Source organism: Alosa sapidissima, chromosome 13 (assembly GCF_018492685.1).
Source record: "Alosa sapidissima isolate fAloSap1 chromosome 13, fAloSap1.pri, whole genome shotgun sequence".
Classification (NCBI taxonomy): Eukaryota; Metazoa; Chordata; class Actinopteri; order Clupeiformes; family Clupeidae; genus Alosa; species Alosa sapidissima.
In genome coordinates, this window is record NC_055969.1 from 1,115,461 (window position 1) to 1,129,963 (window position 14,503).

The 14,503-nt window shown below is 39.8% G+C and overlaps 1 protein-coding gene across 4 annotated transcripts in view; it reads right to left on the reverse strand.

Annotated features, from left to right (window-relative positions):
• Window positions 1-14,503, reverse strand: part of ap3b1a (adaptor related protein complex 3 subunit beta 1a) — a 131,486-nt gene that overhangs the window by 43,506 nt on the left and 73,477 nt on the right. For all 4 annotated transcript variants that reach the window (XM_042058536.1, XM_042058537.1, XM_042058539.1 and 1 more), the window contains 4 exons: window positions 10,044-10,230; window positions 8,874-9,004; window positions 8,614-8,746; window positions 5,081-5,228 (listed from right to left, as the gene is read on the reverse strand). In XM_042058536.1, coding sequence (XP_041914470.1) covers window positions 5,081-5,228; window positions 8,614-8,746; window positions 8,874-9,004; window positions 10,044-10,230 — 599 coding nt within the window. The remainder of the gene's footprint in view (window positions 1-5,080; window positions 5,229-8,613; window positions 8,747-8,873; window positions 9,005-10,043; window positions 10,231-14,503) is intronic.

Here is a 14,503-nt window from a genome sequence, read left to right on the forward strand (position 1 = left end):
CTTTGTATGTCTGGAACATGTGAAGAAATTGACAATAAAGCTGACTTTGACTTTTGACTTTGAACATGCCATATCTCCCTCTCCGGATTTATATCAGAATGACCTGGAATGTTTGACCTGGCATCTACTGTAGAGGCAGAACAACAGCTGCTTAGAGCACGCCATCTGGTTTACGAACAGGGCGATAAGGTTGGAAAATTATTGGCCTATCAAATTCACCAGTCGTATGCTTCACGACATAGATCAAAAATTAAAGACCTGTCTGGTAACTTTATCATTGACCAAAAAAGGATTAATGTCACATTTGCTCATTATTATAGCAACTTGTACACTTCTGAATGCAACCCAAATATTGAAAGTAGAGCAGCGTTTTTCCAAAAACTAGAATTTCCAGTACTCAATAGTGTTGGGGAAGTTACTTTTAAAAAGTAGTGTTTGCTCGTTACTCGTTACTTCTTAAAAAAGTAACCCGTAAGTAACCCTCAATGGAAAGTAACTTTTTTACGTTACTGGTTACTTTTACGTTACTTTTATGTTGCTCGACTTTGGGCAGAACCCAATATCTGTTCCTAAATGTGTAGGCCTACATAAAGTTCTACTATGAAGGACATAACAGGTATTTCTTTTGTGCTCTTTATGATAAAAAATGCCACAAATAGAGCACTTCACAAGAAAACATTGGGCTATTAGATCAAATAACATAGCCTCATCTTAAGGGCATATAGGTGAACACAAAATACATGATTAAACAGGCCCTCCTCCGAAATTTGGTGCAAAGCTAGTGCAAATCGTATCTCACCACAAAAGTTTCTCACCAAGGCACAGTGTAGGCTACACCTTACACTCACATTCCTCCCCTTAGTTTCAACGAGTTCGGAGTAATGTGAATACCTCCATCCCTCAGAAGTTAGCGTTGGCTGCTTCTCGTTTGCTATGATTACTCTACATTGCCACCAGCCTCTGTTACGTACCGTGTGGAGCTATGATTGCACTTCATGCTACCAGCCACCGTCACGTAGCAGGCTGCCGCGTGGAGCTTGTGCTTATTGCGCAAGCGTTCAGCTGAGAAAGCAGCGTCGCTTTCAGATCTGTCCCTGGGAAAAGTAACGTTACGATACATTAGCAGACTTTCAGTAGTAGCGCGTTACACTACTTATTACCCCCAAAAAAGTTACGTTACTGTTACTTTGTAACACGTTACACACAACACTGGTACTCAATGAGTATGATAGGCCGGATTTAGAACGCCCTCTGGTACAAGATCAAATTCAGGCCTCAGTGCGCACCAACAATATATCCTCTGAATATTTCCCTCTTCAAAGAGGAACCAGACAAGGATGTCCTCTTTCACCCCTACTTTTTGATATCTTCCTTGAACCTTTGACAATTGCATTTCAGAGTTGTATGGCCTTTAAAAGGTATTATTAGAGAGGGGCTGCCTCACAAAATCTCAGCCTATGCTGATGATATTTTGCTTTTCATAACAGACCCAGACATATCTGTACCAGCCACTCAACATTCTGGAACAGTTTGGAAAACTCTGGCTATAAACTTAACCTGGAAAAGAGTGAATTGTTCCCTGTTAACAGTGCAGCTCCTAATTGGCCAACACCGAATTTACCCTTCAAGACTGCCCTCACAATTTAAATATCTGGGTATCATAGTCACTCGCTCGTATCACCAATTATTTATAATCAATTCTCCCCCCTGATTGAGAAATGTAAACAGGACATGGAGAGGTGGAGGACTATCCCTATGTCTATGGTGGGGCGTATTAACCTAATCAAAATTAACATTGTCCCCCGCTTTCTTTATCTTTATAAAAATATTCCAATTTGTATCCCCTTGAACAAATTCAAAGACCTGGACAAGGCTGTGTCAAAATTTGTTTGAGCTGGTAAACATCCCAGGATCAAGAAGCCTTATCTGCAAAGACCAAAAAGGGAGGGGGGGGTGGCCTTGCCGAACTTTCTACATTACTATTGGGCATGCAATATACAGAAAGTCCCTGGATGGAGGGCATTCAGTCAGGGAGATGGGGCACCAAGTTGGGTCAGGATGGAAAACTATTTCACTTCAGCCTACTCCCATTCCTCCGCTCAACTGAAGTCTACAAAGATTAAGATTAACAATCCAGTTGTCACTCACACTCTCAGGATTTGGGCACAATTTAGAAAACATTTTAATTTACATCTCATTCAGGGCACCACTGCGTTTACGTATATGGAGTATATGCCTCTTTCAGTCAGCTCTCAAAAAAATGTAATCTCAAGACCTCTGATTATTTCCGTTATCTTCAGATAAGACATTTTGTTCAACATAACTATCAAGCTTTTCCCCATTTGGCCCCCCCAACACCACTGGATGAACTATTGGCCATAACAATGCCACATAGAGGCACCATCTCCCCCATTTACACCTTCATAAGCAACATAAACCCACAGACAGTAGCTAACATAAGAACATCTTATGGTTATGGATTTAGCAGACGCCTTTGTCCAAAGCGACACATAAATACAAAACAACATAATATTTAAAATTGAACAGGGAACAGATTAGAATGTAGGTCAAATATAATAAGGAGAATAGTTATAATACACAATAATATCAATTCAATCAATAGCCTAATAAAAAAGCCATGGAAAAAAAGGGGAAAGGCAATAATAAAACAATAATGTTCATTCAATCAATAATATAAAAACAATGACATGCTAAGACTACATTAAGGAGAATATCAATAATAAACAATAATGTCAAATTAATTAACAGCCCAATTAAAATAAAACAACATTATACAAACCATAACACATAAGCGCTTAAACAACTAAGTATATGTTGAATAGGAATGTTTTTAGACCCCTCTTAAACGACCCAAAACTACCACAGGAACGGAGAGCACTGGGCAATTCATTCCACCAACATGGAACCACTGAAGAAAAGAGTTTGGAATTAGACCCAGTTTTCATGACTGGTCGACACAACAGACGCTCACCAGAAGACCGCAGTGGGCGGTTGGGGATGTAAGGCTTGATTATTGAATTAAAATAACTAGGAGCAGATCCAGTTAGTGTCCTATAGGCCAAAGTGAGAGATTTAAATTTAATTCTGGCTACTATAGGGAGCCAATGGAGAGTAACTAGGAGAGAAGTTACATGGGTCCTCTTTGGCTGATTGAAGACCAAGCGTGCTCCAGCATTCTGAATCAGCTGTAATGATCTTGTTACACAAGCAGGTAAGCCAGCTAATAGTGAATTACAATAGTCCAGAGATGACCATGGTCTGAACAAGAAGTTGTGTGGAATCTTGTGTCAGATAAGGTCTGATCTTCCTAATGTTGTAAAGCATAAACCGACATGATTTTGCAATAGAAGCTATATGCTCAGAGAAGTTAACAAGGAGCACCCAAGAGCAACAGGGGCAAGGAAAAACTCCCTTACCAAGGAAGAAACCTTGGGCAGATCTACGGCTCAAGGGGCTAACCCAACTGCCAGGGGTCTTGGTGTGTGTGTTGGGGGGGATGACAGGGGAGATGGGATAGTGTGCTGTGTATGTGGGGAGAGGGCAGTGTGCAATATGTGTGTTGGAGAAACTTCCTCATGAGACAATGTGCTGTGTATTAGAGGGGGGGCAGTGTGCTGTAAGTATGTAGAGGATGTGTGTTGGAGAAGATCCTGAAGACAATGTGCTGTGTATGTAGGGAGGGGGGGGGGGGGGGGGGGCAGTGTGCAGCAAGTATGTAGAGGAGGCTTACTGTAGCAAGCAGTGTGCTGTATGTATGATACACTTGTACAGATTAGGTTATGAGGATGGGGATGCATGGGGATTGGGGAGGGTGGGTAGAGGATATTTGTGTATGTATATTTGTATATTTATGTACATGGCTGCACTGTGGCGCTATGTACAATTGTTCAGAAAACTTGTGAAAAATAAAAGTAAAAAAACAAAAAAAATGTCAACAGTGTTAAGTATAATGAAGTTCAACTGAATTTAATAGATTATCTTAAATAAACTGGGTATGCAGGTTATGCTGCTCCATCATACAATATTTATATAATAAGTTTATCTGATTTTGGAATTATCTGATTTTTATAATAATGTTAGGACTTTTATGTGATGTGGTGTTCAATTTTTGCATTTACTTGACTAGTTAAACTTATTCACTGTACATAGACGTTATCGTATTTTCGATTATACAATCGTCGATCCGGTCGATGTACCAGAACATCCCAATTCAGACTTTTTACAGCTAGTAATCGCTCTGTGAATGATGCATTATAACCGTTAAAAATGCACAAACATTCCATTCATTCATTCATTTAATTTACTCAACAGAGTAAATTGACCTTTCGCTAAGCCCCGCCCCCCATTGTTACCGTGTGAAAACTCGGACAAACAAACCAGACTTGATTAGAAATACATTGTGATCCGTGAAACGTTTGACCATGGTTATCCGTCGGGGTTTTTTGAGTTAACCCATTCGTGCTGGATGCTGCACGACGCAACATTCTATCTCCAGCCGGTTGCTGCATAGCGCAACATTGAATCTCCCACTGGTTGCTGCGTAGCGCAGCATGCTTTTTATTTCATGTTTCTAGGTGTACAGAGGCTTAGATATTAAGGTTTTGGTAGACGTTGACAATTTTTTCAGAAAACCCTCAGGAAATAAGGTTATTTAGTCTAGAATGCCATAGGATTCTATAGGCATTTTTAGCAATCATTTTAGGAGTAAATGGGTTAATAAACTCCATAAATAACCATTAGTCATTTTATGCCTCCTCCCTGTTGTTTCCTATGGAGTTGTCCGAGCTGATGTCCGAGTCCCGTTGAGGCTGGACTGTCATTGGCTCTTCAGCGTTCTAAGGGTGGCGCTTAGCGACAGGTCAATTAAGTCAAGCAAAATGACGACAATAATTTATTTAAATTTAGTCTCTTGTCCAAATTAGTTTGTAACATAGTGACAATTTTCTCTCAGAAGGTAAAAAATGTATTTGCATGAAAGTGCAGAGAAATGAACTGCTGAACATCTAACATGTTTGGTAATCATGTGGGCTACCTATTGAACAGAATCTGTGATAGATACCTTCCTTTGTTTTTTGTTTTTTTCTGCTGAAATTTCTTCTTCTTACTGGAATCTGAGTGTGAATGACTGGAACTCTCTTCCGATTCTTCACTACCGCTACCACTCTGGCTGGAGGACTCCTCCTCACTCTCAGTTTCACTGGTAGAAGCTAAAAAGCAACAACAAAAGGCACAAAGACACACAAAACACATAGAGAGAAGCATTATGAATATTTTTGCAGTGTTTCAAAAGAGAAGCACTGAGAATCATCTTTAGCCATCTTTACATCCTTACACATTATTCACCTGAAGGAAAATGGTACCAGAAATTACCCTGCTGACTTTACATGCATAAGGTGTTTTCTCATTGAAGGGACTTTTTGCAGCTCCTAAAACCTTTTGAGAAGCTACCCCTTTTTTCGCACTGAAAGTAACTAGGGGTGATTGTAGTTCCATTGACCGACCAAGTTCCTATAACTATTTTTTTCCCCTGCACATAAGACATCTATCTATATATTGATTGGTCAAGCATTATAGCCAACTTAGTCAAGGCAGCAGAAGTCAATTAATGTAAATTTCGGAATCCAACAAGGCACCCACATGTGGTGTGTGTGTCAAACATTGACTAATCTGTGGCGGGCCGCCAGAAGATCAATGCTGGCCGCCACACAATAATGTTTCATATTGTACTATTTAAATTAGATAAAATCCTTTCATTGAGCTGCGCTTTTTACACACGCAGGCTTTCCTTGCCTCGGCCCGATCTCTCTCGTAACAGACCCGCCGCCCCTCCTCTGCATGTACATTTAACAAAACATTAACAATTGTTGAAGGATTGTTGTTGACACATAGAATCATTGCATAGAAGACGACAAAACTGCTGCATTCGAGTTAACTCTGCTAACGTCTCATCACAACATAGTAAATTGGGGAGACTAAGTTAAGTTATGCAATCAAGCCGTATCTCCAAGACAACGTTAGAATACTGTCTGGATGTCGAGCTTAGCATGCTTAGTTACAGCTGCTTGTCAATTTCAACTATGTGCAGGTAGGGTTGCAAAGGGGCGGAAAATTTCCGGTAAATTTCCAGAAACTTTCCATGGGAAGTTAAGCTGGGGAATTTTGGGAATATTCCAAATTGGAAACTTTCATGGAATTAAAGGAAATTATGGGAATTTACGGGAATTAACTGGGAATTTTTGGTAATTCATACTGTTTCATATACAAACATTAACATTTTGTTTCGTAATAAGCAATATGATTTGTTTGTTCGTATTTTCGCTTAGCTTAGCATACAAAGCTACCATGCTAGCGGGAATCCCATTCTCTACCTATGGTTTACTAGTGTGCTAAGCTAGCAACACTGAAACCACTGAACTGCCCAAGATACGCATTTTATCGCATGATTAAAATTCTATTATTTTGCATTTCTGAACTTTCCAGGAGTCCATGTTAACAATATAAAGCAATTATTGTATATACTATCTTGATTAGGATTCAAATGAAAGCAAAGCAAGTTACTTCATTAACTTAACTTTAAGATGTAGGTCTATTTGATTATTTCAAATCAAATTTCAAAAGATGTGCAGCAGACCTGAGGCAACACAATATATTCTTAAGAAATATAGCTAATAAAGGGCATAACAAAGATAAAATACTATATTCATTCGGAAGTATTACCGTTCGCCCGTAACAGCCAATCAAAATTTGCGGCAAAGCCGCCAAACAGGAAGTGAGCTCATATCTCCGCAACCATTTCATGTATCATATCTCCGCAATCATTTCAACCCTTGCATTCATCAAATCCAAACTTGGTATATGGACTCATGACCCCATCAGGAGGACGCTCTAGAAATCTGGTGACCTTTGACCTCTAGGGGGCGCTGTAAATCAGTAACATGCCTTTTGGACTGTAGCTGCTGTTGTGCCTAGAATTACAATGTACTAGTGGTGTCTGGTAATACTGTGGAAGATCCTTATGTCGACAGATGGCAATTCATGACATCAACATAATTGATTTGGCCGCCATATTGGATTTAATCAAAACCACTATCAAATTTCCTTAGGTCACAAATTTAATCGGATCCTCACCAAAATGGGCACAGACCATCTTCAGACCATGCCTTATCAGTGCATTGCTTTCTGGAACAATTGACCGAAGCATTCGGCTGTAACAGCCAATCGAAATTTGCGGCGAAGCCGCCAAACAGGAAGTGAGGTCATACCTCAGCAACCCTTGCATGTATCAAAGCCAAACTGGGTGCATGGACTCAGGACCCAAACAGGGGGGCACTCAATAAATCTGATGACCTTTGACCTGTGAATTAGTGAAACACACTCAGCACACAGTGAACACACAGTGAGGTGAAGCACACACTAATCCCGGTGCAGTGAGCTGCCTGCAACAACAGCGGCGCTCGGGGAGCAGTGAGGGGTTCAGTGCCTTGCTCAAGGGCACTTCAGCTGTGCCTACTGGTCGGGGTTCGAACCGGCAACCCTCCGATCACAAGTCGGAGGCGCTAACCAGTAGGCCACGGCTGCCCCCATCTACCCATCCCTGGACAGGAAATTACTTCCATACAAACGTCCCATGGTCATTTCAGTTTACTTCCTGGTTGTTTTTTATGGTCAAAATAACGATAAAACGATGTTTTGTGAGTTTTTCACCCGCTATTATATTTTACTGTCTTTCACACATTCTGGTCACGGAAAAAAATTACTGCTAACATCGCTAGCGCGTCGTGCCTAACAACGCCCCTTAGCTGTTGTTAAATCAGTGTAACCTATGGCCGCTCGGGGCTTATTGCTTAATTAAACTTAACATTTTTAAGCTATTTATAACCACTGCAACTGTGTGTAGCCTATGCAACCCGACTGGTGCATGCTAGCACTCTGCCTTCCCTACTACTCTGCCAACCAATCCTGTGGTAAACAAACAGTGACATGACATTGTGATGTAGGTGAAAAACCTCAATATAAACTGAGAGGAACACAATGTCTGAACTCAATGTTATCTAAGTGTCCCAGGTAATGCGTATTCTGTTATCTGACGCCTTGATGAGGTTGTTTGAAATTAGAATCCTCTTTTGCCCAATCTGAATTTTACCATTATTACCAATTACTTTAATGATGTCTGAAGTCGAACAAGTAAAATAAAAAGCAGATTACATGCTATTCTTTTAGAATTTGCAATTCAATTTTTATCTCACCCAGATGTAATCTTCACACATTCGAACTTTAGCCAATTCACCTGGCATTTCATAATTAGTGCTGCAGCAGATGTCACGCACGCAGCTCACTTGATCAAGCAGCAGAATTGATCATTGCAAACTGTGTTGATAATGGACATACACTGTGCTCTTTTGCCATACTAATGATACAAATAATATAAAAATGTCAGTTTGGGATAAAACATTAAACCCTAATCTGCACAGTTGGCCCTCCGTAGCAGCATAGTTAACAGCTTTTCTCTTTCTCCTCTCCTACATCTTTTGATTAGTTATCTTTCCTTGACTTTTTCAACAAGTATTTTTCAACAAACATCAATTAATTAACCTTCACTGCTGCTTGTGCTCTTGCCGTCCTCAGTACTGTTGCATGGTGAGCCCTCATCTCCTTCCTCGTCTGAGTAGAATTTGTCACCTGATTTAACACTTTCCTTCGCTGATGATGGTACCCATTCTTTGCTCTGTAACAGAAGGATGATTTAGAGGGCTGTCATTAAAAAAGACAAAGATCTAATTGGAAAAAGCAAACTAACAAAAGATTTTAATTATGTGAAACACAGATCATGCAGCATTAGACTCTGCTCTTACCTGCTCAACCACTTCTACATTCCTCACTGACTGATCAGGGGCTACTGTTTGCCAATCAGAGAGTTCCAGGTAGCCCACAGCTTTAGCATTTAGGGTGTGGGACAAGGTGCCCAGCTGGAAGCGATCTCGATCTGTACCATGACACAAAAATACATATTTTGAGAACAGGAAGCAGAGAATACCAAGCAGACAAAAAAAAAAAAAAAAAATAAATAAAAAGGGATGAAATAATTGCATTGTTGTGTAAAGGTTGTATGATTTTGCATCAAATTGACAGCATAGCCCCGCAGAGCCCTCTGCGTCGTTGTGTACCTACTCCAAGCCCTATGCCATCGCCTGACGTGCACTTTACTGCAAGGACTTTGATTGTTCAACTCGCCCTGTGTGTTGAGTGTTTCCCACAGAATTTGATTCTATTTATGGTGGTAGCTGGCTTGGGCAAATAGACACCCTACTAGCAAATCAGAGTATTTCTTCTCTCTGGGTATTAAAATAAACAACAAACCACAAATAAAATACAAATGTAAAGCATGCCTCTGTACAATTAGCCTCCGGTAATCTGTTTTTGAAACTGCAGCAAATGGCTACATGGTCCCCAACTTTGGGCTGAAATTCAATGTAATAGCACCCCAAAATAATGAATAATGAATATGCATATTGAAAGAATCAAATGTTGGTCACAGCATGCACAGATCAACTGTGCCTTGTACTACATAACATCTGCACAAATGCAACCACAGGTTACAGTATAATTACACTGTAAATAGCCTTGGTGCAGAAGGGTAAAGAATGTTTGGCTACACTTTACTTTTTGACAGTGTTGACATAAGAGTGACATGACACCGTCATGAACATGTCATAAACAAGTCATAAACGTTTAAGACATAACGCTTCTGTCGGTTTTTGTCATATCAAGTTAGGGTTAGCATTAGGGTTAGGTTTAGAGTTAGAGTTGGGTGTCATGTGTCATTACAATGTCATGTCACTCTTATGTCGATACTGTCAAGTAAAGTGTTACCGAATGTTTTTACAATATGATCTGCAAGTGACTCATTGGTTATTCTTAGATTGTGCACTGTGGGCAGCTAATAGGATTCCTAAGGGATACCTGGTACCTGCAGACATTATGTTGGAGAGGCCCACTTTACAGGATGAATGGCTACTGGGTACCTTTGAAGGCAGACTCCAACACAGGAGCTGGTTTGGGTGCCAGCAAGATACGACGGGCATATTTGGCCAATGCCCCACTCTTCTCATTAGGGACGATGAGTTGACGAATGAAGCGTGTGCGGTCCCTGATATCATAGTTCTGATCATACTTTCCCAAATTCAGGATGTACTGTGTCAGCAGCTTGGTCTAAATCAATAAAAAAAGAGACATAGAATTTGATGAAATAAACAACAGACACTTTCTCCTCCTATTCAACAGAGTAGGATGCATTTCACGCTCCTCATGCTTGACCCATCCTTTTTATAAATTTCCACTCTTTTTCATTCTTTTATTTAATTTACAAGCTAGATTAGCAGACAGTGAAAACAGTACATATAAATATGAAACTTTAGTGCTTAGTTTTTACTTTACATCAGCCAGCCAAGTCAATGGGCAAAAACTGAACAGCAAGTCACCTTGAAGTTGGATTAAAACAAAATGTGCTTTCCCGGCCCGAGAACCAGGAGATCATGCGGAAAATGTAATGAGCTAGAACAAAGGAACAGCAACAACTGGAAATGCAGAGAATGTAATCTAGCAGTCTAATATCACAGCTAATAGAGCAGATGAATGCATTGACCTCACAAAGGGAAATGTGAGTACAGGCAAGGTGAACAAAATCGGCAGTAAATGCTCTCCCGTTAAGAACCAAACCAGACTAAATCTACACACCTATGGCTACCAGAAAATATAAGGTTAATTTATCAAATGTTGTTTTGAAGTATTAAAAAACATTTGTTTTAGAATTTTGGAACGAAAGGGGCAGTAGTTGGTGCTTTTACGATAGCTTCTTTAATTAAGTTAGTTAAGTTGAGGCTCTCAAAGAAATGTCTTTCGTTAAAAGAGGATCGGTCTAACCAATTACGATTAAAGTCACCAAGGATGATCATTTCTTTTGGACAGTTTAAAGAGCTAATGGTATTGCCAATGCACTTTATTGACTCTGAGGGTGAGCTTGGTGGTCTGTAAATGTTACGTATAGTCAGATGTTTATTTTCATGGAAACAAACAACAAAGAGACAATCAAAATGCACATAATTTGGTATGGCAAGCTCCCAAGATAAATATGATGAAACATAGGTGGCTACAGTATACACCACCACCGCGAGCACCCCTGTCAGCTCTATACAATATGTATCTATCAAGTTTAATCAGAGACTTTCTAATGAGGAGACACAGCACTCAAAAAATCCTCCATAGAAATGCATGGGGTTAGTTTGTAACGCAATTTGGCCGTTGTACACATAGACATAATATACATAGACGCCGCATCGACCGCTACTCCTTACTAGCGCTGACGAGATTTGGAGCCGCCATCTTGGACCGGTCATCCACTCCACTCAGTGTAATCTGTTTGGCCGGTGAGATGAGCTGTCAGCGCACTTAATTAATCATATCTCACGGAATACCGAACAGATTCTCACACGTTTTTTTTTTTGCTGCAAAGGTCATACATGTAGCTATGATACAGGACACATGATTTAGCGTATTTTAATATTCGTAGTGGGTTTAACAGTAATAGAATATTCTGATATATGATATCTGACGGACCTGACGTCCGATATCAAAACTGGGAACATAATCCATGTTTGACAGCATAGACAAAACTAATTTGATACAAGTTTAATGAGTTAAATATAGTTCACAGTTGACAGAAAAGTTCCATCAACAGCATTATTCACAGTCCACAGAAAGGTTCCATAAACATTTAAGTGAGATCAGTGCCATTCAGACATCTGAGGGGTATTCCAAGTAGGCCTATGTGGTTTAGTGACAAACTTGGGTAAATTGACTCAGAATAAGTTGTAAACCTCCCAGTAGAAAAGCTGTATGATACAGGAAACATGGTTGTGTGTATTTTAATATTCATAGTGGGCTTAACAGTAATAGAATATTCTTATATATGATATATTATAAAGTGATGACATCCAACATAAAAACTGGGAACAAAACTAATCCACGTTTGACAGCATAGACAAAAACTGGTTTGATACAAGTTTTAATGAGTTAAATTTACAGAAAAAAATCCATTAACATTTTCAGTTCAGTGCCATCAAAAATAAAGTGATGAACAGACATTGGTGTGGCATAAAGGAAATGGAGTAACTGGGTTCAATATCAACAGCATTTGTTAGACAAGTTCCATAAATATTGTAAAGTGCAAGTTTGTAGGTTTGTTTCTGATCCTTAAAAAACAGACATTGGTTTGGCATAGTAAGTGTTAACAGTTCATCAATTCAAGACAAAAAGGTGACTTGTCACTTGTACAGTGTCAATGGGTTCATCAACAGCATCTGTTATTTACAGTTCACAGAAAGGTTCCAGCCCCAATGAAGAGATTAAATAAAAAGGAATTAAGAAACATTTTAGAAACTGCTAAGATCAACCCGTTCATTGCAATCAGTAAAGAATCAGGGAGTGTCTTCACAGGCTCAGTGAGACAGCGTTACCGTCATGCAGTTGGTTGTATGATTTCGACAACTGGTGCATGTCATTTTGTATGTTCCCACCTTGCTAAAATTGCTTGGGTACACTTTGGCTGAGAACAAAAGTGCTTCAGACAGCAGGTGGGCAAATAAGATGGCATAGTAAACTGGGTAAACTCCATAAAAGAGGACTGAGTCAACCAGACGATGGGAAAATGGGACACAGAGTGGCGAATGCAGGTGATGAAGGTGGAGCTCATAAATCAAACATTCAGTCACAGTGTAGCAGATACCCTGCAGTACTGCAATGAAGAGCTGCACCTTCCTCAGTTCCAGGGGTGTGAGGAGACCGTTCAGTTCATTCACAGTCTTCTTGAACAAGGCAGTTGTTCTGGAGAGATACAAAATAATAAATAAATGAATGAAAAGGAATTTGAGAGGCATCTTATTCTTGTTAGGGTAAATGACATGTGAATAATACAGTGTTGGGCAAGCTACTTCGAAATTTTAGTGAGCTAAACTATCAGTTACTCTGCCATGAATAAAACACTACACAAAACTACCACCCAGTCAAATGTATTAGTAGCCTAACACAAACACAGCAGTAGGCTAGTTCACTACATAGGAAGCTACTTTAAATTGTGCTAATTTCACATGACAAGAAAAGTGTAGCTTGTCTGGCTAAGCTACTTGATAAATAAAGAAGTTGAGCTATTGAAAAGTTACTTTATTCAGGAAATAGTGAGGCTACCACCAACACACTTAGGCTACAAGTAGCAGCTAGCGATTGCCCAATAGGCTAGTCTGTGCCACTTGTGTAAAATTCGCCGGCCAAATCTAGTATGATTTATTTCTACAATAGCCTTCTTGTGTCAGTTGTAATCTAAGTCAGTGTTATGGAATATGACTTATCAAGTCTCAGTTCATAGCCAGGTGAACACCGAGTAAACATAGCCTAGCTACTGTAGATGGCTACGATTTTCATACAGTAATATCAAAGATTGCTCCTTCTCAGCTCTCTGGTAATATTCTATTCACAAAATACAACCAATAGTACGGTTATGTTAAATCTTACTTGTGAAAAGTAAATCCCCCGAGTATGGTCCGCCGATTTGAGAAGGAACATGCTGCACAGTGCTGTCATCTTGTGTCTTCTGCTGCAACGCAACGAGGAGTATGACCGGTCCAAGATGGCGGACGCATTTCTTGTTTCCAGCAGCCAATGCGGCGTCTATGTATATTATGTCTATAGTTGTACACATATCTCACCCCTTCCTCGGCAAAACGTCGACATGTGAATACATTGACCAATTATATGGTGTGTTGTGAAGACATCATGCCAATCATGTGTTGTGAACTCGCCGCTGGAGCAAGGTTGGTGTCGCGAAGCCTTGCGCACGCGCATTTCTGCCGATTAGGATGCCCGATGAGTGCCCAAAAAGTGTTGCAATATGGCCGCCGAGTGGAGGAACTTGCCTAAAAGGACTTTGGTTTAATTTCTTCATCTGAAATATTATTATTCAGCCAAGTCTCAGACAGAGTGATAACATCTGGCTTTTTGTAAGCATGCCAGGCTCTTAAAAGGAGAGATAGGGGATAAGGGACACACACACACACACACAGCCACAGGTGGTTGTCCAGGAACGTAAACTAGTAGGCTATTCAGACATTGGCTGCCTAATTTCAATAAAGGGAGACATAAAGTCCAATACAATTGTATTTACTTATTCAAATAAGCTATCATTAGGCCAGAATACTTAACAGTCACTATTTAATGGGAGAAAAGGCAAAGGATTAGGAGGAAGGAAGAGAAAAAATGATATATAATATAAATAACATAGCCAGCATCATAATCATCAATCATTGTAACCCCATATTAGACATAAACAGAATCACTAAGTGGAGGAGAGGTACCATGTAAGGCAAACTCGTTACTGTACTATAATAGTCAAATAAGTTGTTTCAAGCAAAAAAAATAAAATAAATGGAGAATA